This window comes from Muscardinus avellanarius (assembly GCF_963383645.1).
Source record: "Muscardinus avellanarius genome assembly, chromosome: 16".
Classification (NCBI taxonomy): domain Eukaryota; kingdom Metazoa; phylum Chordata; class Mammalia; order Rodentia; family Gliridae; genus Muscardinus; species Muscardinus avellanarius.
Genome location: NC_137802.1, coordinates 25,524,315 through 25,549,889, shown reverse-complemented (window position 1 = coordinate 25,549,889; position 25,575 = coordinate 25,524,315). Strand labels below are relative to the sequence as shown.

The 25,575-nt window shown below is 50.1% G+C and overlaps 2 protein-coding genes across 4 annotated transcripts in view; one reads left to right on the top strand and one right to left on the bottom strand.

The window, feature by feature from the left end:
• SEZ6 (seizure related 6 homolog) overlaps positions 1 to 25,575 on the bottom strand; it is a gene marked incomplete at both ends in the record, with an annotated part of 56,906 nt that overhangs the window by 7,344 nt on the left and 23,987 nt on the right. For all 3 annotated transcript variants that reach the window (XM_080713387.1, XM_080713388.1, XM_080713386.1), the window contains 4 exons: positions 3,217 to 3,402; positions 8,603 to 8,798; positions 21,286 to 21,419; positions 22,098 to 22,766. In XM_080713387.1, the coding sequence (XP_080569513.1) occupies positions 3,217 to 3,402; positions 8,603 to 8,798; positions 21,286 to 21,419; positions 22,098 to 22,766 (1,185 nt within the window). The remainder of the gene's footprint in view (positions 1 to 3,216; positions 3,403 to 8,602; positions 8,799 to 21,285; positions 21,420 to 22,097; positions 22,767 to 25,575) is intronic.
• On the top strand, positions 516 to 1,107 carry LOC308274744 (large ribosomal subunit protein uL22). Its single transcript, XM_080712591.1, has one exon. The coding sequence runs from the start codon at positions 530 to 532 to the stop codon at positions 1,082 to 1,084; it is 555 nt and encodes a 184-aa protein (XP_080568717.1). The 5' UTR covers positions 516 to 529; the 3' UTR covers positions 1,085 to 1,107.

Genomic DNA, 25,575 nt, shown 5'->3' with positions numbered 1-25,575 from the left:
CTCAGGAAGCCTTCCTTGCCTCCTGCCTCTCTTTGGACCAGCTCTCCCTTGTGGGTTCCCAGCACACCTTGAGGTTACCCCATCACAAGATCTTTCACTTTTCCCCATTTCCTCATCCGAGTCTCTGAAACTTCTTCCCTTCTCTCTCTGTTCCCCAAGTCACTATTCAAGTTCAGACCCTTGCATGGCTGGCTTACCAGACTTCAGATAACCACGCGGCTGGCTTTCCTGAGAGTAGTTCCAGGTTCCTCCCCCCAAAAATGTCAACAGCCCCACCTAGGATTTTGGCCTGACAATCCAGGCCTCCACCTGGGTGGCCTGTGTGCCCCACTGTCACTGCCCACGTTGTGCCCCGCTGTCACTGCCCACGTTGTGCCCCGCTGTCACTGCCCACGTTGTGCCCCGCTGTCACTGCCCACGTTGTGCCCTCCATCAAAATGTCAACCCTCGATATTTCCGGTTCTCATGAATTCTCCCAGGAGCCCCCTCTCTTCCTCTTCCTGTAAGCGGCCTGAGGTGATCTGTGAAAATGGTTCGCTACTCTCTTGACCCAGAAAACCCCACAAAATCATGCAAATCAAGAGGTTCAAATCTACGTGTTCATTTTAAGAACACCCGTGAAACTGCCCAGGCCATCAAGGGTATGCATATCCGAAAAGCCACCAAGTATCTTAAAGATGTCACTTTGAAGAAGCAGTGTGTGCCATTCCGGCGTTACAACGGTGGAGTTGGTAGGTGTGCCCAGGCCAAACAGTGGGGTTGGACACAAGGTCGGTGGCCCAAAAAGAGTGCAGAATTTCTGCTGCACATGCTTAAAAATGCAGAAAGCAATGCTGAACTTAAGGGCTTAGATGTTGATTCTCTGGTCATCGAACACATCCAGGTGAACAAAGCCCCTAAGATGCGTCGCCGAACATACAGAGCTCATGGTAGAATTAACCCGTACATGAGCTCCCCCTGCCACATTGAGATGATCCTCACTGAGAAGGAGCAAATTGTTCCTAAACCAGAAGAGGAGGTTGCACAGAAGAAAAAGATATCGCAGAAGAAACTGAAGAAACAAAAACTAATGGCACGGGAATAAATTCAGCATAAAATAAATGCAAATAAAAGTAAAAAAAAAAAAAAAAATGTCAACCCTCAGCCCAGCCAGGAGTGGTGGAACAGGCTTGTAATCCCAGCGCTGGGGAGGCTGAGACAGGAGGATTGCACGGGTTCGAAGCCATCCTCAGCTACTTAGTGAGGCTCTCAGCAACTTAGTGGGACCTTGTTTCCAAATAAAGTTTAATATAGGTCTGGGAGTATAGCCCGGAGGTAGAAAGGCCCCTGGGTTCCACCCCCAGTACCACACACACACACACACACACACACACACACACACACACACAGTTAACCCTTCAGTGCCACCTCTCCAAGAAGCTTCCTCAATACCCAACCAAGGCAACTTAATGAGGCTTTCAGTAACCTAGTGAGCTCCTGTTTCTAAATAAGAAATATAAAATACTGGGTGTAGCTCAGAGGTTGAATGCTCTGGGTTTAATCCCCAGTACCAAAAACAAAACAACAACTGAGAATGATTGCTTCAGCCAGGCTGGATGGTGAAAGCCTATAATTCTAGTGTTTGGGAGGCTGAGACCAGAGGATTTCCAGTTCAAGGCGAGCGCATGGTAACTTAGCAAGATCCTGTTTTAAAATAAAAACTAAGTGCTTGGTAGCAGCATGCCCAGCATTTGGGAGGCTGAGACAGGAGGATCGCAGTTCGTGGACAGCATCAGCTACTTATTGAGGCCCTCTGCAACTCAGTGAGACCCTGTTTCAAAATAAAAAATAAAAAATAGGGCTGGGGATGTAGCTTGGAGGTAGAATGCCCTGGGTTTCATCCTTAGTACTGAAAAAAAAAAAAAAAAGAAAGAAAGAAAAAAAAAGAAAATAAGAAAAAATAGAAACTTAAAAAGGGCTGGGGGAGCCGGGTGTGGTGGCCCACACTTGTAATCCAGCATTCGGGAGGCTGAGACAGGAGGATCATGGTTCGCAGGCAGACTTAGCTACTTAGTGAGGCCCTTTGCAATTTAGTGAGATTCTGTTTCAAAATAAAAAAATAAAAAAAAGAAAGAAAAAAAAATAGAGCTGGGCATGGTGGCGCACACTTGTAATCCCAGCATTCGGGAGGCTGAGACAGGAGGATCACGGTTTACGGACAGCCTCGGCTACTCCTCGGCCCTCCGCAACTTAGTGTGACCCTGTTTTAAAATAAAGAATATCGCCGGGCGTGGTGACGCACGCTTGTAATCCCCGCGCTTGGGAGGCAGAGACAGGAGGATCGTGCAGGTTCAAAGCTAGCCCTGCGCACTGGCTTAGGAGACCCTGTTTCCAAATAAAAATGTAAAAATAGGTCTGGGAGTGTAGCCCGGAGGTAGAAGGGCTTCCAGGAACCCCAGTACCACCAAAAAAATAATAATAATAAAAAATAAAAAAAAGAATATCCTCGCGCTTGGGAGGCTGAGACAGGGGGATCACACGGGTTTGCGAGCCAGCCTCAGCTACTTAGTTAGTGAGGCTCTCAGCAAGGTAGTGAGACCCTACCTTGCTGATAGGTCTGGGAGTATACCCTGGAGGTAGAAAGCCCCTGGGTTCTGCCTCCAGCACCACCAAAAAATAAAAAATAAAATAAAATAAAATAAAGAATAAAGAATAGGGCAAGGAGTGTAGCTCGGAGGTCGAATGCCCCTGGGTTCCATCCCCAGACCTGCAAAAAAAAGGGCTGGGGGTATAACTCAGAGGTAGAACATCCCTGTGTTCAACCCCCAGTACAAAATTAAATAAATTAAAAGGGCTGGGAGTAGGGGTAGAGAGCTCATGGTAGAGCACTCCTGGTTTAATTGCCAGTACCCCCACCAAACAAAAGAGAATGATTGCTTTGTCTCTTCCCAGGCTCTTTGTGTCCTTTCACGGGTACCTCTTACTTCCTGCTCTACCTCTTAGTCACCCACATGCTTTCTTCTTCCCCCTTTCCTGGACTATGGGCTCTTTGAGAGCAGAGTCTCTGCTAATTTAGCTCTGTATATCTGTAGGTGCTCACAAAGTGCAGGTTGGATGAATACCACTGAGGTGTGTGACCATTTCCTGGCATCCTTATAGAGAGCAAATCAAAGTGCCAGACAGCAACAGACAGCAGGGATGAGCCCCCACCTCGACCCTCCCCCCTGGGCCACTCACCAATGCAGACAGGCTCCTGGGAATCCCAGAAGGGCTGGGTGGCATTGAGACAGGTGAGGAACCTGGCACCCTTTAGCTGGTAGCCGGTGGCACAGTGGAAGCGGGCGCTGCCTCCTGGGTGCAGGCTGGTGACAGTCACATCTCCGTAAGCTGGACGTCGGGGAAAATGGCAGCTCAGGAGATAAGCTGGAGAGAGAGAATAAGGGACCTTGTATGTGTGTGGGAACGCTGCCATTGTGCGTGAGGGTGTGAAGACCTGCGCCAGTCTGCCCCGGCCTGCCCTGGCGTGTCATTTGGGACCAGAGGAAGCTTTAGGAGTTTGAGAAAAAGACTCAAATCTCTTCCTGAGAAGATGCCAATGATATTTCCAGCAGCCTGGGCTGGTGGGGAGAAAAGCACAGAGCTGGGGCTAGGAGGCTGGGGTTCTGGGTTAAGGTTTGTGGCACTTTAGGCAGGTAACTTAACCTTTTAGTGTGTGCTTCCTTATTTGTTAAATAAGGTTTATTTGTTTATTTTTTATTTTGTGGTACTGGGGATGGAACCCAGAGGCCTTTTACTTCCAGGCTATATCCCCAGACCTTTTTTTTTTTTTAAATTTGAAACAGGGTCTTGATAAATTGCTGAGAGCCTCACTAAGTTGCTGAGGCTGGCTTTGAACCTGCGATCCTCCTGTCTCGGCCTCCCAAGAACTAGGATTACAGGCGTGTGCCACCATGCCCTAATCAAGGTTTAAAATGACAGCCCACTTACAGGGTTATTGTGAGATTAAAGTGCCTAGTATTTTATTCATCTTGGTTTCCCTGGCATTCAGCTGATAATATATTTCAAAAAGTATTTAGCCAGGCGTGGCGGCGCACACTTGTAATCCCTGTGCTTGGGAGGCTGAGACAGGAGGCTCGCACAGGTTCGAAGCCAGCCTCAGCTACTTAGTGAGGCTCTCAGCAACTTAGTGAGACCGTTTCCAAATAAAATATAAAATAGGTCTGGGAGTATAGCTCAGAGGTAGAAAGCCTCTGGGTTCCACCCCCAGTGCCACCAAAAAAAAAAAAAAAAAAAAAAATTTATGGTGGGGCACAGGGACATCTACCTGTAGTCCTAGCTACTCAGGAGGTTGAGACAAGAACATTGCAAATTCAAGGCTAGCTTAGACAACTTAGACCCTATCCAAAAAAAAAAAAGTGTTTATGGAATAACGTGTAGACGTGAAAGGACTTGAAATAGTGAATAGCATATACTGATATAAAGTGTTAACATGTTTTCTGTAGGAGACAAATATGAATTGTGGCAGGAAAGACTAGAGTTGGATGCAAAAAGCTCCACTAATATTAAATGAGAAACGTTAAAAAGCTGGATGGCAATGGTGCTGAACTTCTTTGAAAGACAGAATGGAGGCAAGGGTGGGGAGCTGAGCAGCCTTGGAAGCTTGGGAATTGCCATACTAAATATGACCACATGGTGGCAGCAAATCCTCCAAAACCACCCTAGCTGGCGCTGGAGCAAAAAATTGGGATTCCAGCTCTCCTGTGAGGTGGGGAAGAAGGCGTGGAAGAGAAAGCATGGGCTATGCACCTGTGTGCTTTTTTGTGAACAGAAAAAGGGGCTGCCTGCCTGGGCAGACCAGGGTCCTAAAGCTGGAATTTTGTGCTCAGTTTTGTGACTTTCACTTGACTTATTCTTTTTTTTTTTTTTTTTTTTTTTTGGTGGTACTGGGGTTCCTGGAATCCCTTCTACCTCCGGGCTACACTCCCAGACCTATTTTTTACATTTTAATTTTGGAAACAGGGTCTCCTAAGCCAGCGCGCGCGGCTGGCTTCGAACCTGCGCGATCCTCCTGTCTCTGCCTCCCAAGTGCGGGGATTACAAGCGTGCGCCACCACGCCCGGCTCACTTGACTTATTCTTAGTTGCTATGTCTGTGAAGACAAGGGACAAAAAGAGGCTAGTTGTAACTGGCAGACAGTAGAGGGCGATGCTTAGGAGGCGGGCTCTGGGGTCAGATGTGGAAGTTTGAACCCGAGCTCCCTTACTTGCTGGGCCGCCTTGGGCAAGTGGCCTCCTTTCTCTGTGCCTCAGTTCCCTTGCTTACTCCCTCCCATTTGGGGTACTGCCTTGAATGCTTTGGAGTTGAAATGAGAGGACATGTGTACAGTGCCTGGCACAGAGCAAATACTCGACCCTCCAGCTCCTGGTACTCTTTGTAATCTCAAGTACTAACAGCACCTCACGTTTGCAGCATTTACCAGCTTCTAAAGTGCTTTCCCACTCTTCTTACGTGTTACAGTGTGCTTGGGAGGAAGGAAGGCAAGGAAGGGGTTATTAGCCCATTTTCAGATAAGAAAAACTGAGGCTCAGAGAGACTGAGGTTTGAAGAGTCTGTGCGCCCTCATGTAAATAAGTGGTAGAGTGGGGATCAAGCTCCTGAATCTAGAGTACTTGCTTTTCATCCCTGACTCTCTCTCTTTCTTCCTTTCATTTTTTTCTTTTTCTTTCTTCTTTCTCCTTTCTTATTTATTTATTTATTTAGCAGTACTGGGGATGGAATCCAGGGCCATTCTACCTCCAAGCGATCCCCCACAGCCAATTTTTTATTATTTATTTTTGAAACAGGGTCTCACTGAGTTGCAAAGGGCCTCACTAAGTACTTGAGGCTGGCTTCAAACCTGCGTAATCCTCCTTCAGCCTCCCAAATGCTGGGATTACAAGCATGCGCCACCAATCTGTCTTTCTTTCTTTCTTTCTTTCTTTCTTTCTTTCTTTCTTTCTTTCTTTCTTTCTTTCTCTCATACTAGAGATTGAACCCAGGGGCATTCTACCTCTGAGCTATACTCCCAGCCTTCTTTATTGATTTTTTATTTAAATCGCTGAGTGTGGCCTTGAACCTGCAATCCCCCTGTCTCAGTCTCCCAAGTACTGGGATTACAGACATGTGCCACCACACCTGGCTCCATCCCCATTAGCACTTCCCCAGTTAAAGTAGAAACCAGAGTTCTGAGAAACCCGAGGATAATAGACAGGAAGCTCTGGGTAGCTGTTCAGGGTGACCATTCACAATGACCTGGAGAGAGATCTCAGACCAGGTTGGGATGGGGAAAGGATGTGGGTGCTATTCCCAGAGAGGAGGGGCTTAAGGGCTGACGACCCAGGAGGTCTAGACCATGAGCTGGAGGTCAGGCTTAGCACTTTTACTCACATCTGCCCCTTGAGTTTAATCACAGCTTGGGAAGTGAGGTTACTTCCCTTTCACAGATAAAACTGGGTGAGATGAGGCAAGGGCAGGAGGCTGGGGATGGAGGATGAAGCCCCCAGACTCCAGGATGGTTAAAGTGCCTCTTCCCAGGATGAGCTTCCTCCTATTGCCATGACAACCGTTCCCGGGGAGCCCGAACTACTGCAATCTGTTGAGTTATTTTCTCATTGGCATCTGTTTCTGGAGCAAAAGTCCGGTGCCAAGAATGGAGGAGGGGTGTGCCCGTCAGGGCCCTCTGCCTCCCTTTGGAAGCTGTAGGAGGGGAGCTGGAGCTTGGTCCTGCCGTGAGGCCCTCATGGGGGTCCATCCTTGTGACCTCCAACCTTAATCCCTGACAACCCCAGCACTGGCAGCATGTGTCCTTGCCACCCCCCCACTCCTGGCACCCTCTTTCTCCAGCCCACGAGATGCGCGTGTGAGCACACGCTCCTCCTGTTCCCATCTCTGGGATCAGGGCTAATTACAGCCTATAATTAGGGGAATTACACTCATTAAGGAAAGAGCTGATCATTGACAAAAACTGGGCCGAAGGAGGGAGGGCTTCCGGGAGCCCAGAAGGCACAGGACAGGGCCAGCCCTCTCAGCCCTGCCTTGGGGTCTGCTCCCTCTTGATGGGCCTCCAACCTGCCACCATTCAGCCACTTTTGTGTGGCATGACAGAGAGGGGGTCTAGAGTTTTGTGCAAAGGAATTTGCAGCAAGAGAAGGTTACCGTGGCGTGAAATTATGCCGGCTACGGGGAGGATTGATGAGCCATTAGGGAGGCTGGCGGGCCGCCTAGATGCTCATGCCTGCCTCTGCTGGCCCCTTACCTCTGCCCAGCCCTGCACAGCCACTGCCCACCACCAGACTCTCTGCTGCCATGACAAACTGCTCCCCCAGTTTGGGTGGAGAAGAAGCCAGAACCCAACAAGTTCTTAAGGTTCTGAACATTCTCAGCCCCTTGAGCACTGGAGTGTCAATCCACCTGCTGGCTACCCCCTGATCCGCAGGGCTACAGAAATGGACCATAATAATGCAAGACAGCCCAAGGATTGTTCACACCAATCATGTCTCTATTAGCACTCCCTGGCCTGAACTGGTTAACCTGTGCAGAGGACCAAGCTGACTTCTGGTGCCCAGAGAGGAGACTCATGGGGTGCAGCAGAGTTCCAAGCTCCATTTCCTCCCCACCCCATCCTGTGAACTGTGTAATATTACTTTCCTGAATGAAGCCTGAGCTAAGCACTTGACTTGCACTATTTCATTTGCTTCCGGTCATGACTATGTGGGGTAGATATTCTGGTCTCATCTTACACTAGGAAAAGGAGAGTCAGAGAGGTCAAATGACCTGCCACGGAGACTCAGAGTCAGACTTGCCCATCTTCTAAGCCTGTGATTTCCCCGTGACAACATTCTGCTTTCCTCCTTCTAGAGGTGTTCTGCAGCAGATGGGGCCATGGGCCAGGTTCCTGGTAGGTGAGGAAGGCCAGGCTGGCGCTAAAGACCTCCGGATGGTCAATGTCAATACCCTTTGACCTTGACCTCTTTACCCTTGGAGAAAGCCTTCTATTGTTACTGCCTGTGTAAGTGCCTGCCTCCTCCTGAGATGCTGAACTTGAGGGCAAGGACCTCGGCTGATACATCTTGATATTGCCAAAGTCCAGCACAAACTACCTAGGAAAGTTGGCTGAATGAATGAGCGAGTGACAGTGGGTGCACTTAGAGGCTACCTGATTCTGAGTTACCAGCAGCTATGCAGCTGGGCACAGTGGTGCACATCTGTAATTCCAGTACTTGAGGGGGCTACGACAGGAGGATTGTAGGTTCAAGGCCAGCCTCAGCTACTTAGTGAGGCCCTCAGCAATTTGGTGAGACTGTTTCAGAATAAAGAATAAAATAGGGCTGGAGGTATAGTTCAGAGGCAGGATATCCCTAGTTTCAATCCCCCACCCCCCACAAAGGCCATCCTGTAAGGTGGTGGTGGAAGAGAAAAGGTCTTAGAGGTGACCATAAGCAATACTTACCTCCACTTGGACAGAGCTTTGGGGACCTGTGCTGTATGTTACTACCCCTCCCCCCACAGGCTTTAAAAGCACCAGAGACCCCCCAGGAGGGCAGCCGCTCTGGGCTGGTTCCCCTCTCAGCTGCTCAGGCCTTACCTTGGTAGTAGAAATGGAAGGTGCCAGGGCCAGCAGGTGGCGGGAGGCTCTGGAACCTCAGGGCTGCTTGGTGGCTGGGGCTGCGAATGACTTGGCCCCGAAGCAGGAAAGACTGATTGGCCAGGGGCAGTGGGTCAGGGCCCCCCAGGCCCTCCACAGTTATCGTTTCCCCTTCCTGGAGGCTAATATTATGAACCTGCAGGTGGATGGAGAGAGCAAAGTGGAGCAGTCAGACTTCTGCCAGCTGCCTGGGCCCTGCAGGTCCCCTGGCCAGTCCTCGTGTCCCTTGGGTCTTGGAGCTTCCAGGCTCTGACTAGGCACTTCCTTGTAGGAGGGGCTCATTCTACCTTTCAGCAAGTGTGAGATGGAACCTGACATTCAAAGGTACTCAGCAAATTACGCAAGGCTACATGGAGATTGTTAGCAGACATGGGATTTATGAGCACATCTCTGTCTCCAAGGCTTTTCAAGTACACCAGCTGCTATCTGTCCCCACTCCCATCTGTAAAATGGGTGTGTTGGGCTAGATGGTGTCTAAGAGGCTGGCAGGCAATGTGAGGTCCTAACATCAGACCTGCGCCCAGCTGGCCCTGGACATCGCTGCTGGGTTCCTCAGAGTCCCCTCACACCCACAAGGTCTCATACTAAACCTCCCCTGGCTCCCATCTCAGGAATGAGTTTCCTAACAACCTGGGTACCCAAGTAAAAAAATGGTGGCCAGCCAGGCGTGGTGGCGCACACTTGTAATCCCAGCATTCAGGAGGCTGAGACCGGAGAATCTCAGTTCGTGGACAGCCTCAGCTACTTAGTGAGGCCCTCCGCAACTTAGTGAGACCCTGTTTCAAAATAAAGAATAAAATTAAGGCAGTGGGTGTGGCTCAGAGGTCGAATGCCCCTGGGTTACATCACCAGAACCCACAAATAAACCAAACCAAAACAAAAAAACAAAACAAAACAAAAAAACCCAGCTGGACATGGTGGTGCATGCTTGAAATCCCCGCGCTTGGGAGGCTGAGACAGGAGGATCGCACAGGTTCAAAGCCAGCCTCAGCTACTTAGTGAGGCTCTCAGCAACTTAGTGAGACCTTGTTTCCAAATAAAATATAAAATAGGTCTGGGAGTGTAGCCCAAAGGTAGAAAGCCCCTGGGTTCCACTCCCAGTACCACCAAAAACAAACAAACTGGTGGCACACGCTTGTAATCCCAGCATTCAGGAGGCTGAGACCAGAGGACCGTTGTTCACAGACAGCCTCAGCTACTTAGTGAAGCCCTCTGCAACTTGGTGAGACCCTGTTTCAAAATAAAGAGTTAAAAATAGGGCAAGAGCTGGGTGTGGTGATACACTCTTATAATCCCTGCGCTTGGGAGGCGGAGACAGGAGGATCGTACAAGTTTGAAGCCAGCCTTGCTGGATTAAGAGACCCTGTTTCAAAAAAAAAAAAATAGGTCTGGGAGTGTAGCCCGGAGGTAGAAGGGGCTTTCAGGAACCCCAGTACCACCAAAAGTAATAATAATAATAATAATAATAATAATAATAATAATAAATAAATAAATAAAATAGGTCTGGGAAACCAGGCGTGGTGGCACATGCTTGTAATCCCAGCATTCAGGAGGCTGAGGCAGGAGGATCATGGTTTGCGGACAGACTCAGCTACTTAGTGAGGCCCTTTGCAACTTTAGTGAGACCCTATTTCAAAATAAAGAATAAAAAAAAATAGGGCAGGGGGTGTAACTCGGAGGTCAAATGCCTCTGGGTTCCATCCCCCCAGACCTGCAAAATAAAATAAAATAAAATAAAATAAAATAAAATAAAATAAAATAGGTCTGGGAGTGTAACCCGGAGGTAGAAGGGTTTCCAGGAACCCAGTACCACCAAAAACCCCAAAACAAAACAAAACAAAAAAAACAGGGCAAGAGGTGTAGCTCGGAGGTTGAATGCCCCTGGGTTCCATCCCCAGACCCAAACAAAACAAAACAAAACAAAACAAAAAAACCAACTAGTGTCTAGCCAGGCATGGTGGCACATGCCTGTAATCCTAGTACTTGGGAGACTGAGACAGGAGGATCGCAGGTTTGAGGATAAACTCAGCAACCTAGTGAGTCCGTTTCAAAAACAAAAGTAAAATAGGGCTGGAGTGTAACTCAGAGGTGGAGTGCTCCTGGGTTAAATCCCTAGTACCACAAAAAGAGAGAGAGAGAGAGAGAGAGAGAGAGAGAGAGAGAGAGAGAGAGAGAGAGAGAGAGAGAGAAACACTAGTGTCTTGTCTCTTCCCTCCTTCTCCTCATCCCTTTGGCTTGTCAAGCAGACTCAAATTCCCTGGGTCAGAGTGGCGGCCTCCCTGTCTGTGCGGCTTAGCCCCTCCTCCCTCCACATCAATGTTTTTTTTTTCTTTTCTTTTCTTTTCTTCTTTCTTTCTTTCTTCCTTTCTTTCTTTCTTTGGCACTGGGGATGGAATCCAGGGGCAGTCTACTTCAGAGCTACACCCCCAGACCTATTTTTTATTCTTTATTTTGAAACAGGGTCTCACTGAGCTACAAAGGGCCTAAGTAGCTGAGGCTGTCTGCAAACCGTGATCCTCCTGTCTCAGCCTCCCGAATGCTGGGATTACAAGCGTGTGTTACTATGCCAGGCTTTAATTGCCTTATTTTATAAAATCACCTACTATAGATCTTTGCTACTCAAAAATGTGGTCCCTGAGCTTAGTCTGGTGGCACAGGCCTTTAATCCCAGTACTTGGGAGGCTGAAACAGGAGGATTGCAGGTTTGGAATAGCTTCAGCAATTTAGTGTGACTCTCAGCAACCTAATGAGACCCTGTTTCAAAACAAAAATTTAAAAGGCCAGGAGTATAGCTCAGATGTAAAATGCCCCTGAGTTCAACCAATTTCCAGTACTAAAAACAAAACAAAAAGCATGTGGCCCCGGGCCAGCAGCAGCAGCATCACCTGGAAGCTTGTAAGAAACACAGAATCCTAGCTGGGCATGGTGATACACACCTGTAATCTCAGTACATGGGAGGCTAGGATAGGAGATTCAAGACCAGCCTCAGCAACTAAGTAAAGACTGTTTAAAAAAAAAAAGAGCTGGGAGCCAGGCATGTTGGTACACACTTGTAATCCCAGTACTTGGGAGGCTGAGACAGGAGGATCTCAGGTTAGCAGCCAACCTCAGCTACTTAGTGAGGCCTTCTGCAATTTAATGAAACCCTGTTTCAAATGAAAAATAAATAAAAAAAAATAGGGCTGGGGGTGTAGCTTGGAGTTAGAATGCCTCTGAGTTCAATCCCCAGTACTGTAAAAAACAACAAACAAACAAACAAACAAACAAACAAACAAAAAAGAGCTGAGGGTGTACACACGCAGAACCTCAGATCCCATCTAGATCTACTAAAGCATATTTTGCATTTTAGCAAGATCTGTGGGTAATTCAGAAGCACTGCTCTCCAAGGCCCCAGGTCTCTACCATTGTACTCTGAGGCAGGGCCCTCAAGGGTTAACCACCTGGGCTGGTCAAGTGGTGTCCAGCCAGTTTCCAGTCCTTCCCAATCTTATCTTCCAGATGTTCCAGCTGGTTCCCCCTGCTCTCTCTTTGTTGCTGTCTTGGCTCTGATCTCCTCCTGCTCATTGTTACTTACTGAAAATGGCCTTCTTTCTTTTCTTTCCCTACATCCTCAGCCCTATTTTTTTTTTTTTTTTGAAATGGGGCCTCACTAAGTTGCCGCTGCCCTTAAACCTGTGTTCCATTTGTTCTCAGCTTCCCAAGGACTGCCCCCCCCAGCCCTTTTATTTTATTTTTCTGGTACTGGGGATTAAACCCGGAGGCATACCTTCAAGCTATACCCCAGTTCTATCTTTATTTATTTATTTATTTTAATATATTTTATTTTTGTGATATGGGGGTTAGACCCAGGGGTATTCTACCTTCAAGCTACACCTCCAGCTCTATTTTATTTTTATTTTGAAGCAGGTCTTGCTGGGTTGATGGGAATCTCACTAATTGCTGAGGCTGGCTTCAAACCTGCAATCCTCCTGTCTTACCTTCCCAAGTACTGGGATTATAAGCATGCACCACCATGCCCCACTTATTTTTTATTTTGAAACAGGATTTCACTAGGTAGCAGAGAGTCTTGACAAGTTGCTGAGGCTTGTCTTGAACCTGAGATCCTCCTGTCTCAGCCTCTCAAGTGCTGAAATTGCAGATGTGCCCTACCATGCCCAACTCATGCCCAATTCCCCAGCTCTTTTTTTTTCTTTTCTTTTTTTTTCTTCAGTACTAGGGATTGAACTCAGGGGCATTTTACCTCCAAGCTACTCCACCAGCCCTACTTTTTTATTCTTTATTTTAAAACAGGGTCTCACTGAGTTGCAAAGGGCCTTACTAAATAGCTGAGGCTCTCCACGAACTGTCTCAGCCTCCCACATGCTGGGATTACAAGCATGGGCCACCACACTTGACTTCCCCTTTTCAAAGGTTTTTAAATTTCAAACAGGGTCTCATTAAGTTACCGAACACTGGTTTTGAGCCCATGATCCTCCTGTTTCAGTCTCCTAAATACTGGGATTACAGGCATGTGCCACTGTGCTGGGCTGAAGAATGGCCTTCTAACCGTGTCCCATCCCTCATCCGACTTGTCTCCCAGGCCTGCCTCAAATCAAATAGCATCTGTCTCCCACCTAAACTCTGTTGTTGGTTTCAGGTTGCCCAGAGGACAAGATCTAAACCGTGCAGTCCACTCCCATGGGTTTGCAGCCTCGTCTGCCCCTCCCTCCAGCCCTCTGGGGTGCCTTCCCTTCTTCCCCTCCCAGTGACGCTGGTCATCCTTTCAGATCCCAGGGCCACCATCCTCTGCCTGAGAGCCAGTGAGTCCCTCTGCTTCAGGCTCTCTGCTCAGCTTTCCAGTAAAGCCTAGAGTGGCATCCTGGGTCGCGATGCCCTCTTTACTGGCCAGTCTCAATAAAGACATGTGAAGAGAGTGACATGTGGGCCACCAGAGGTGCCCTCCTTGCCAGATCCTGTGAGCCGAGAAGCACAGGATGCTGAGCCCAGCCACGTCCCGGACAAGAGTCTCAGGGCCCCCCAGACTGTGGGCACCCTGGCAGCTAGCAAGGAGAGGTCTCCACCCCTGCCTAGTAGAGAGACCTGGTGGATCTCGGGGACTAAAAAGAAAGCTCAAGGCAGGATGCTGGGGGCAGAAGCGCCTCTTCTCTGCCAGGAGCTCCTGGCCCAGGCACATTTGGGTGGAGGCTGCCTGACCATCTGCTGGGGACATTCCTCAGGGAATCCCTGCAGCAGGCGGAGGCTGGATGAGGTCCCTTCAAACTCGGAGATTCTGTGATTCTAGAGTTGGGAAAACAAGACTCACACACGTGGAATCTGTAATTATCGAGAGATGCCAGGCAGCATATAATTCTGCCTTAAGTGGCACTGAATGCGTGCAGCAGGAATCCTCGAGGGAGAGCTGAGGGCTGGGAGGCTCGGGGATGTGTGTGGAGCAGGTGGGCCTCAGAGTGCTTTGAAGAGGGGAGCGCTGGGAGGAGGAGCACGGGAGGACATTGCTGTGGGGAAATTGCTGTGAGAGCAAAGGCAGAGAAGTGACAATGAAGTTAGTATTTTCTTCCTCATTCCTTATATACCTCAACTTGACCTGTTGCTCCCTGCTCCTGATCTCGCTGCTTTGCTGGGATCAGAGGGTGGTAGCAGAAACAGCAGTAGCAGCAAAAACAATTACTACTCATAGAGCACCTAACTGTGTCTATGAGGAAGGGGTAAAATCCCTATAAAGAAACAGAGGCTCAGAGAAGCTGAAGAACTTGCAAAAGGTCACACAGTTAAGAAGCAGTCTTGCAAGTCAGGCTCAGTGGTGAACACTTGTAATCCCAGGACTTGGGAGGCTGAGACAGGAGGACTGAGGTTCGAGGCCAGCCTCAGCAATTTAGTGAGGCCTTCTGCAACTTAGATCCTGTTTCAAAATAAAAAATAAGATAGAGCTGAGGGTGTAGCTCAGAGGTATTCTGCCTCTGAATTCAATCCCCAGTACAACAAAAGAAAACCAAACAAACAAAAAAAAAAAAAACAGAAGCAGTATTGCCAAGCCAGGCACAGTAGCACATGCCTGTAGTCCTAGGACTTGGGAGGCTGAGACAGGAGGATCTCAGGTTCAAAGCCAGCCTCAGCAACTTAAGCAAGACACTAAATAAAAAATAAAAAGGGCTGGAGGTATAGTTCAGAGATAGAATACCCTGTGTTCAATCCCAGCCCCCCCCCCAAAAAAAAAGTAGTCTTGCCTTGCTGGAGGCAAAGGCACTTCCCTCCCCACCCCTCAGCCTCATGTGAATAGTACCTTCAGAAATAGACTTCTAGACATCTTTATTCCCAGGCCCTCAGTGTTAGCAGAAAGGAGGATCTTGGCTTGGCTGTTTTTTTTTTTTTTTTTTTTTTTTTTTAAGATGTTAGGATTTGGGTTTCCATCAGCCATTCTCACCTCCAGCAGCCTGTAAAGCTGGAAAAGCTGGGGGCTAAGACCTCTGGTCCTCTCTGGTCTGAGGAGGGTATGGCCCTTTCAAGGTAGTCTGGATCCCAGCCTGGTGATAAGGACTGGGTCAAGGGCATGCAATGGAGGGGCTCCATCCCAAAGGCTCCCTGTTTATAGCCAGATGCTCTCTGTGCAACTCTGATCGCCTGGGTTTCAAGCACCCACTTGTGGGCCTGCTGCAGCGATTGGAATGTAATTTGTCACTTGCTTGAGGGCTGGGCTGACAGGGGCCAGACAAGGCTGGGTGTTGGACAAGGGGAGAGGTGAAGTCTTGATGCAATTTGCAGACATCTGAAGAGCCCGGGAGACAGATTGAAATGTCAACTCTGCTCATAAGGGCTGTCTTCCCCTAGCCCCATCAAGTGATGGGAGGGGAACTGGGGGCCAGGCAGTGGGGAGACAGAAGCAGACGGAGCTAAGGACAATTCCCACACAATGCCGGCCTGTCCAACTCTGCCCTGCTTCCAACAGACTCAGGGGACAGTTCAGGAGAACGCATGCCACCTTGAAGGGGCTGGCCCCTTCCTGAGTGGGAGGTACAAAGGATTCAGGCTGCTTCCTGCCAGCCCCAGGTCATCAGCCTTGCTCATTCTGTCTGTCCTATAGAGGCTGCCAGTCAGGCCTCCAGCACACGCACTAATGCTGTGACCCACAGGTGAGATGGTGACGACATTTCTGCACACATTTGCACTACAGCAAGCCTGCAAGGCAGGACTCAAGGATGCCTCTGTGCACCACCCCCAACCCAGCACCGAGGGCCACTAGGCTGTCCATCACCACACCCCATGTGCACACTCTGGCAGAGAACCAGGCTCAGCAGATGCCAGGAAGAAGGGTCAAGGGCCGAGGTGCCACCATGCGAAAAGCCTGGCTGGGAGGGGCTCTTTTATAGTCTCTGATTTAATTTCCTTTACAGAGAGGAAAAGTGAGGCCCAGAGAAGGTCAGAGCTTATCCCAGTCACTGAGAGCCAGGACTAGAACCCAACCCTACATGGCAACCTCTGTGCCCTTAGTTCATAATACTTTGTGGAATGAGGTCAGTTTCAGAGATAGGGAGAGGGCATAAACCCATGCAGTCAGATCTCTTAGCACACATTGCCACCTCTCCTGCCACATGGGTCTTCCTAGAGCCAGGAAATAGGAAGTTGCCCAGAAATCCCACCTACCCTGACCACCCCCAACTTCTGGTGTTCACACCAGGCTTAGTCTTGACCTGGCTTAGAAAAATAGGGTGTTCTGGTCATTAGATTGACAGCTGGAGTAGCCTGGGAGAGCTGTGTGGCAGTGGGGCCAGCTAGGCATAAGAGCAGGAGATGTGGGCAGCTGTGCTCAGATTCCAGATGGTACAGACAGTAGCCAGGCCAAGATGGAGGCTGGCAGCGGGAAGGCTCATGGGATGCCAAGTGTGGTAAGAGGCAGGCACCAGGCCCAGAAAGGCCCGGAGTGCTTGGGGGTACTGGCTGCCTGGGGAGGGGATGTACCTACCCACATGAACTATGGCGCTCTTGCCTACCTATCCTGAAGGGGCTTATCTAGATCTTTCAAAACAGAACCTAGCCTGTTGCGTGTGGTAGTGCACACCTATAATCTCAGCTAATTGAAAGGCTGAGACAGGAGGATCCCCAATTTAAGGCTAGCTTGGGCAACTTAGGGAGATCCGGTCTCAAAATAAAATACCAAAAAAAGGGTGGGGGAGGGTGGGCTGAGATGTACCTTGGTGGTAGAGCCCTCTTCCCTCAGGTTCAATCACCAATGCCACCAAAAAATAATAATAGAAAAAAAAAAAAAAGAGCTTGGCCCAATACCTTACCCCCAGCTGAAGCAGGTCAGTCTCCTCAGACCAGGGGGGAATCTGACCTGGCCTCCTCCCTGCAGTTGACTTGGACCCTCAGCCTCAGGGAACCCCAATAGCTGCAGCATCATGGAGAGAGGTGAGAGATGAGATGAGGCAGGTTACAAAGGGCTGTGGTCCAAGCCAGGGAGTGTGCTCTTAGGGCTGCTGATACCCTTGAGGCTGTTTCTCAATAAGAAATTGAAGTCAGGTGTGGTGGTGCATACTTGTAATCCTAGTACTTAGAAGGCTGAGACAGGAGGGAGGATTACAGGTTCAAGACCAGCCTCAGTAATCAAGTGAGGCCCTCAGCAACTTAACAAGACCCTATTTTGAAATAAAAAAATAAAATTGGACTGGGGTATAGCTTAGAGGTAGAGTGCTCCTAGGTTCAATCCCCAATATTCCCCAAAAAGAAAAGAAAAAAGAAATTGAGAAAATCCTGCAGTCATGGGACAGGGGCTCAGCCTGATGCCTGGCTGTACTCCTCAGGGGTATGATTTGCCCTTAAGACAGTTCTGTCCTCCCAGGCTCCTCACATGCCCCTTGCCCATCCTACCTATTCTGGTGAATGCAGGGACCCACAGGCAGGGGTTTAGCCGTGGTGGAGAGAAACCACAGGCTGCCCCTCTACCCAAGCCTCAGGAGCGGTGGATAGCATTCTAGCCCTCCCAGGCCCGGCCAGGCAGCCCTGTGTTCTTCATTCAGCTACACAATCAGACAGAGTCCACACTCACTCAATCCCCTGCCCACCCAAGGTGGCCTCAAGCCCCTGATCAGCCCTGGGGGAAAGAAACTGGACACACCTGCCCTTCCTGCAGCCTTCCTAAGACATGGCTAGGCCCACCCATCCTGCCCCAGCATGGCCTGGCTCAACTGCTCTGGGGCCAAGCCTCTGGCAGGAATGTAATCCTTACCCTCATCCCCTATGCATCTTTCCACAGTAGCCAGGGCAGCCTCCAAGGGCCAGGCTTGGCGGCTGATTTCTTATCCTACAGGCCTTTGAGTAGTGTCCTCACCGCCAGGAAGCCCTCCCGGATTCCCAGACTGGAGGAGTACCCCTGTCCAGGAATTTCCATAGCCCCTGTGCTCCCTAGCCCCACCTCACCTGCACTGAGCACTCTATGGTCATTGCTAATGATTTTCATCTCTCTCATCTATGATGCTCTCTGTCCTCAGCGCCTAGTACAGAGCCTGGCACCTAGTTAAGTGCTCAGTTTGTGTTGGTGATACAAATCCATTTGCTGGCATGATGGTGCATGCCTGTAATCACAGCATTTGGGAGGCTGAGCCAGGAGGATCACAGGTTTGAGGACAGTTTTAGCAATAAGTGATTCCCTCAACAACTTAGCGAGATCCTGTTCCAAAATAAAAAATTGAATAGGACTGGGAGTGTAGCACAGGGGTAGAATGCCCATCAATTCAATCCCCATCTCTCTCTCTCTCTCTCTCTCTCTCTCTCTCTCTCTCTCTCTCTCACACACACACACACACACACACACACACACACACAACCTGAAAGCTGTGAGTTATTAATTAAATGCGTGATCTTGGGCAGTTCCCTTTCCTTGCCTGGGCCTTAGCTTTTCCAACTCCATAGTGGGTGTTGGTCTGCAATGTCAGCAATTCTCAGGTTCCAACTGGCCTGTGTGGATCAGCCAGGAGGCCTGGATGGGTGGAGGTCACTGGAACTGGTCTTAGCAAAAGAACCTTAAATCCTGCTTTATTTCTGGCTGTTTTTTTTCTCTTGCTCATCCCCTAAATCGGGTGCTGACCCAGTTCTGGCCATCCAGTTCCCCTCATGACCTCAGACTCTATCTCAGGCTGCTGGGGACAACTGAGTCCCCGGGGACTCTGGCTTTGGTGCTGAGGTGGAGGGTGGGGCTGGTATGTGCCACATTCCCTGACAATCCAGGGCTGTGGCAGGTCTTCTGTCTCAAGGTTGCCTGGTAACAGCTTTTGCGTTCTGATGGGGGGAAAAACCCGAAGCAGTGCCAGACAACAGATCCAGGGCCACGAGAGGGGGTGGCATCCAGGGCAGGGCTTGGGTCTGGGCCAGGGAGGGGACAGGCAGAGCCAGCATCAGCTCTTGTCTCATTATCTGACACCCACCCCGATGGAGAGAAGCAGGGCTGGGCCCAGCCTGGCCCAGTGGGCTTCACTGGATGGTACGTTTGAGGAGTGAGGAGAGCCAGCTCAGACCTACGGGTGGGGGACCCAGTCTGATATCCGTCCCCTCCCACCCCCTTCTCCACACCTGCAGCTGGCGCCTTCTACCCTGTGAGCCCCAGCCGGTGCCACCTCTCATTAGGTGATGATTTTACATTAATTACCTTAATTAAGCGGCGCTGAGTGTTAATGGCTTGAGAGGGGGTGGCTGTTCCTAATTGCCCAGTCAGCCCAGAGTAGGGGGCCCAGGGCTTGGCAGAGCAGGAAGGAGCAGTTGTAGGGAGAAAAGGAGAGGCAGGAGAGGGTCCCCCTCCCAGGGCTGGCTCAGAGACCAGGACCTGACTTTCCCAGAGGGGAGGGCTGGAGGCTCTGCCCCAGGACCTGTGAAGCTGGCTTCAGGCCCAGATCCAGGCCGCACGGGAGTTGGAATGGGTGGGAAGCAGGCCAAGAGGAGCCTGCCGCCAGCGCTGCCTGGCTCCCCAGGCTCCTGCGCTGACCTTCCCCACGGCTCCTCGCTCCCTGCCTGGCTCCCTCAGCAGGGTGGCATGCTCTCCAAGACCCGGGCCACATGTCACCTCCTGCCTTCCTTCTCCCTACCCACCCTGGGCACCGTGCTGCAAGGTGCCCCTCAAGCAGCTCCCAGTCTAGCTGGGGAAATGAATGGCCGTGAAGGCACTGACAGGAGGCAGAGTGATAAGAGCTAGAATGGGAGGGGGCCCAGCTTTGGGGATCAGAAGAGGATGCCCAGAGAAAGTGCTGCCAGGTTTGAGTCCTTAAGAGTGGGGGCACTGGAACGATTCTTCCAGGTGGAAGGACCAGCATGTGCATCTTGGGGCTTGTGGGGAGTGAAGCTTCGGCCGCTCTGTCAGCTGCAAGCCGTTTGGTTCCAAGGCAGAGTAGACAGGAAGGGAGGAAGCAACAAGAGACGAGCCCAGAGGGCTGGCCCCGGTTCCGAGGGTGCTGGGGTGGTGTGGGGGGCAGGACTGATGTCCTTGGAGAAAGTGACACAGTGCAGATGAGGGGGGCCGTAGGGAGCCAGTTTGGGTGATGGTGAGACCACGGCAGCCCTGGAGAGGGATGATGGGGCTGGACCACCTGGAGGAAGACAGACAGGCAAGCCTGAGAGCTGGGGAGTGTCAAGGCACGACTTGAGAGGAGTCGATGGGATGGGAAGAGGGAGAGGGAAGGTCCAAGGTGGCCCCAAGTCGTCCGGCTCTAGCAGTACCATCCACATGGCACTGAGACGGCTCTGCTCCAGTTTTCTGACTTGGACACAGTGGGGCGGTGAGCAGTTTGAGGGGACAAAGACATTTGATTTTGTGGAAGTTGAGGAGCCTGGGGGATACCTGTGAGGAGCTCTGGCCTGGGGCTTGAGTCGTGTGTGTGTGGAGGGGGTACTGGGATGGAACTCAGGGGCATTCTACATCTGAGCGACACCCTCAAGCCCTATTTAATTTTTTATTTTGAAATAAGTTGCTGAGGGCCTCTCTAAGTCACTGAGGCTGTCCTCGGACCTTCAATCCTCCTGTCTTAGTCTTCCAAGTACTGAGAGTTGGGAGTACAGATGTATGCCGCCATGCCTGGCTAAGAAGAGATGAGATAGCTCCAGAGACTGAGATCTGACTCTCCCACCAGCTAGTCGTCTCTGGGATGGTGTGGCCACATCAGTCATCTCTGCCTCTGCTCCCAGGAGCCATCACAGGGCCTGGCCCAGGGATGCTGCTCAGGAAAGATCTGCTGAAGGGATGAAGGTGGGAATAAATGGTGAGCGAGGCTCATCATTCCTGCAAGTGCAGCCAGGCAGACCTGTGTTCTCCACTCAGCCACACAGATTCATATGCTCACCCATTCCCCTGTTCAACCAAGGATAGAGCCCCCTCCTCGGGCTCTCCTGAGCCTCTGATCAGACCTTAGGGGAGAGGAGGAGCGGCCACCCCGCAGCCCTCATGAGGCACTACTGGATGCTACTCTCCAATCCCTGGTGCACAGGACAGACTCTAACCACACTTGAGGCCCAGCCCTCACCCTAGGTGCTCACCCTCCTCCATCAATACCCTTGGGCATCTCTGCTCCCCCCACCCCCAAAGCAGAAGCCTTTCTGGGGGAAGTCATGCACTAGCAGCCCAACTTTGTTTGATACAAGTTACTCACCTTAATCTCCACGCCATAGCCGGGATAGACAGAGATGTAGTAGAAACAGTCCAACCCGACATCAGAGGGTGAGCTGGGGGGTGTGGGGGAGTCCAGAGTGCCCTCAGGGCCTGAGAAATTCCAGCTGCAAGGGCCTGAGAGAGGCAGGAGACAGAAAGCTAAGTCCAGCTCTGGTGGAGTGGGGCTGACTAAGGCTGAGCTCTGTGTATATGTGTGCATATGTGTATGGTGAAGCCCATCTCTAGGTATGTCCGTTCCCCTCTTGAAAGGGGATCATCTTTTGTTGAGCACCTATTATGAGCAATCTTATCCTACTTCTCACAGTGACTCAATAAGATAGTTCTTTTTTCTTTTTTGTTTCTGAAGATTGAACCCAGAGACATTCTACCTCTGAGTTATTCTACCCTAGCCCTTTTAATTTTTGTTTTTGTTCTTGAAAGAGTGTGTCTCTAGGTTGCTGAGCGCCTTGCTAAGTTGCTGAAGCTGGTCTCGAATCTGTGATCCTCTTGTTTCAGCCTCCCAAGTACTGAGATTACAGGTGTGCCCTACCACACCTACTGCCTGAGATAGATTTTCTTATATTTGTTTTAGAGTTGAGGCTCAGAGAGGTTAAATAAAACTGGTGTCATGTTGTGGTTGGAAAATCAGGATTTTCCAAACTGGGCTTATCTGGTTCTAACCCACATACTTGCTACAGGCTAGACCTTGGTGCCAAAGGACAGGAAAAGCTGACACAGTGTCAGAGACTGGCATTTAGGGGCTTCATAGCTCCCCGCCCCACTTCCAGAGCTGCAAACCAGCAGGTAGCTGACCTGGTGGCTGGACGGTGGTGATGGTGGTGGTAATGATGGTGGTGGTAGTCGTGGTCTCCTCGTCGTCCCCTGAAGCTGTGGAGGTGGCAGTGGTGCCCTTGATCCCAAGGCCTGTAGTCTGGAACATGACCTCTGGAGCCCATGGCCTGCCCAAGTCTCCGGGGCCCTCTTGGGTTGGAGTCCATGCTCGACTGGGGGGTGTAGTACTGGGCCTCTCCTCTGGGCCTAGGGTGGGCACTGCCATGCTGGGCCCTGGAGGAAGCAGAGCTGTGATACGAAGCACAGGCGCCTCTGACTCCAGGCTCCAAGGTCCCTCCCTGGACTGGGGTTGTGTGGGAGCTACAGCCATGGCCGGGGTGGGGCTGGTAAAGACAGGGCGGCTGTCCTGGTTGGCCAGGCGGGGAAGGGGGCTTGGAGTGAAGGGCACAGGTGGGTCAGGCTGAAAGGGCAGTGCCGGCCTCAGTTCCTCCTTGACTGTCTCCAGCCCCTCTTGAAGGAATTCCTCCAGCAGTGGGTGGTGGTTGAGCAGCTTCAGGGTGGGGGCCGTTGTGACAAAGTGGACACCTCGGTCTGGCTGCTCAGGTGTAGGGGCTGCTGTCAGCTCTCCGTCCGTCTCCTTGATGCCTGCAGCTTGCCCTTCCCCCACGGTTGGGGCCTCCGAGGAGAGTCCTGAAATAATAATGGATGATCAGAGGTTCTCCTGCTATGCCACAGCGAGCAGCATCCCGCCCAGCCCAGGCAGTAGGAGATCCATCTCTCTTTTGACAGAGAGCCTTGGGAGTGTGCTCATTGTTGAGAATCATGGAGCTATAAAATTTTAGAGCTGGAAGCGAGATGATATCACATACTTCAAAGATGGCACATGAGCGATCCTTTCTTCTCTAGCACCAGAGACAGACACTACTAATTGACCGTCACACTATTTTTTGCTGTTCTTAGATCCGATCCCAGAATTGTTCTCAACACAGCACTCCAGGTAGCCATGACATGATAAACAAAATATTTTCTACTCCCATTGTAGCCCAAAGACCTTATTTTACAAATGAGGAGATAGGCCATGGAAAGGAGGTGCCTTGCTCAGTCAGATGGCCAGTGGAAGAACAGAGACTAGAGCCCTAGCAAGAGTGCTGACCCCACCACAGCAGCTTTTCTGCCTGAGATTCTCGGGTATTCACATTCATTTCCTGTTCTTGAAGAAATTGCTGGCCATTAGTCTCAGGAAATACTTTACATTTAAGAGATTTTATAGCCGGGCGTGGTGGCTCACGCTTGTAATCCCAGCATTCGGGAGGCTGAGACATGAGGATCACGGTTCGCGGACAGCCTCAGCTACTTAGTGAGGCCCTCCGCAACTCAGCGAGACCCTGTTTCAAAATAAAGAATAAAAAATAGGACAGGGGGTGTGGCTTGGAGGTCGAATGCCCCTGGGTTCCATCCCCAGACCCGCAGAAAAAAAAAAAAAAAGAGAGATTTTATTTTAGTATGATATGCATGTATGTATGACTTCTTTGTTAAGGTCCCATAAAGTTTTATTTTTCTCATTTCTCAGAAAAACATTTATTTCTTCCCTTTCCTGACTTTTGGGGGTGGGGGTACTGTGGACTGAGCCTAGGTATATTGTCCTGCTGAGCTACAGACTGGCTCATCAGCCATCAGCCCTTTTCATTTTTTTTATTTGAGACAGGGTTTTGCTAAGTTGCTGAGGCTGACCTTGAGCTTTCGATCTTCCTGCCTCAGCCTCCAGAGTTAGCTGGGATTACAGGCATGTTCCACCACGTCTGACCCATTTCTAGATTCTATGATCCTTCTAGAGCAGTAATGTGAGTAGAGTGGGAAACGCCAATCTCTGGATTTAGACAGATGTGGCTTAAAATCCCAGATCCATCATTTAGGCTATATGGTCTTAGGCCAATAACCTAACCTCTTTAAACTTTAGTTTTCTCATCTGTAAAATATGGTTTCCTTTTTAGGATTGATTGAGATAACATTACTTCTCTTCTTTTCTTTTAGTAGTAGGGATTGAACCAAGGAGCATCCTACCTCTGAGCTATACCCCTAACCTTTTTTATATTATATTTATTATATTTTCTTCTTTTGTACTGGGGATGGAATCCAGCAGTGTTCTACTTCCTATCTATACCCTAAGTCCTTTTATTTTATTTTTTATTTTGAAACCAGGTCTCACTAAGTTGCTGAGGTTCAATCCTCCTGTCTCAGCCTCCCAAGTACTAGGATTATAGGTGTACCCCACCATGCTTGCCTTCTCTTCCCGATTTGATATGTCTCTTTCTTATGACACTAGTCAGAGTTCATCTAGGGCAAGGTCTAAAATAGGGATGGAACAGACAGCTGGCACGTGACTCCTCCCTTCCCCATTCATGGTAGATCAATTTTGATTGTTCTTGTTCAGGACACCAGAGACTTCAGAATCCTTCTTAACACAGTTATTCAGGCAGCTACTACCAATCAATTAGATAGTCCATAGAAGATGAAGCTTCTTTTCTTTCTCTGGTTAGAGGTATAGATTGCTCTGCTATTGATTATGTTGACTTATTCAACCACATAACTGGAGAAATGATTCATATTCTGCTTGTGGCCCACTAGGCTCCCTAAATCCTTAACTGCCAAGAAAAAAAGGTCAATGGATGCTGGCTCTGGATTCAGCTCAGACTGAATTTTGCCAGCTCTAGGAAGGCAGGAAGGATATTCCTGATCCCTACCGTTCTCAAAATGGCTGCATAAGGATGTGGAAGGAAGTACAGCTAGGCTGAGACAATAGAGTTTGCAAGAAGGTCAGTTTCTCCATGCACACGTCTGGTGGTAGAGCGGTGATTCCATGGGCTCACATCCACCCCATGGATTGGCAGGCACGAGGAAGTGCCAGATGGCCTACATTCTGTTCGGGAGACCATAGCAGCTCTGATGTGTCAGACAAACGGGAGGAGGGAGGAAATTGGGGTGGAGAAGCGGGAACAGGTTGGAGTGCTCACCATTGCTCCTGGACAAAGTGAGTTCTTGTGAAATGGGGACCAACTGCTATCTCCGGAGTTGCCCACTAAAGTAGCCCATCTGCGCCCTGCTTTCCATGCCAGCCACTGATATCAAGGTGTCCAAACTAGAGGCCTGGCCAGGCCCATGGCCCCCAGAGCAGATGGTCTGACAGTGCCCGGTGTCTTTCATCTGAATCAGCGATGGAGGGTCCAGGTAGTGCCTGTGATATTCCATCCAAGACAGGGCTATTCTCTTTTCCCATCCCCTAGATGTCACCGGATCTTTGCCAGGTGAGCGAGACTCATCCTCGCATGCACGGCACAGGAAGAGGAGCCTTTCTCATCACCTGGCCTGGGGCCCTCGGGAGTTAGGCCTTGTACACGGGTCCCTTGGCAGGACTGTGTGGCCCCCAGGTGGGACTCTACCTTGAGCTAGGGAGTGCACAGAGATCCGCTGAGTTTTGAAGTGACCAGAACGGGCACAGCTC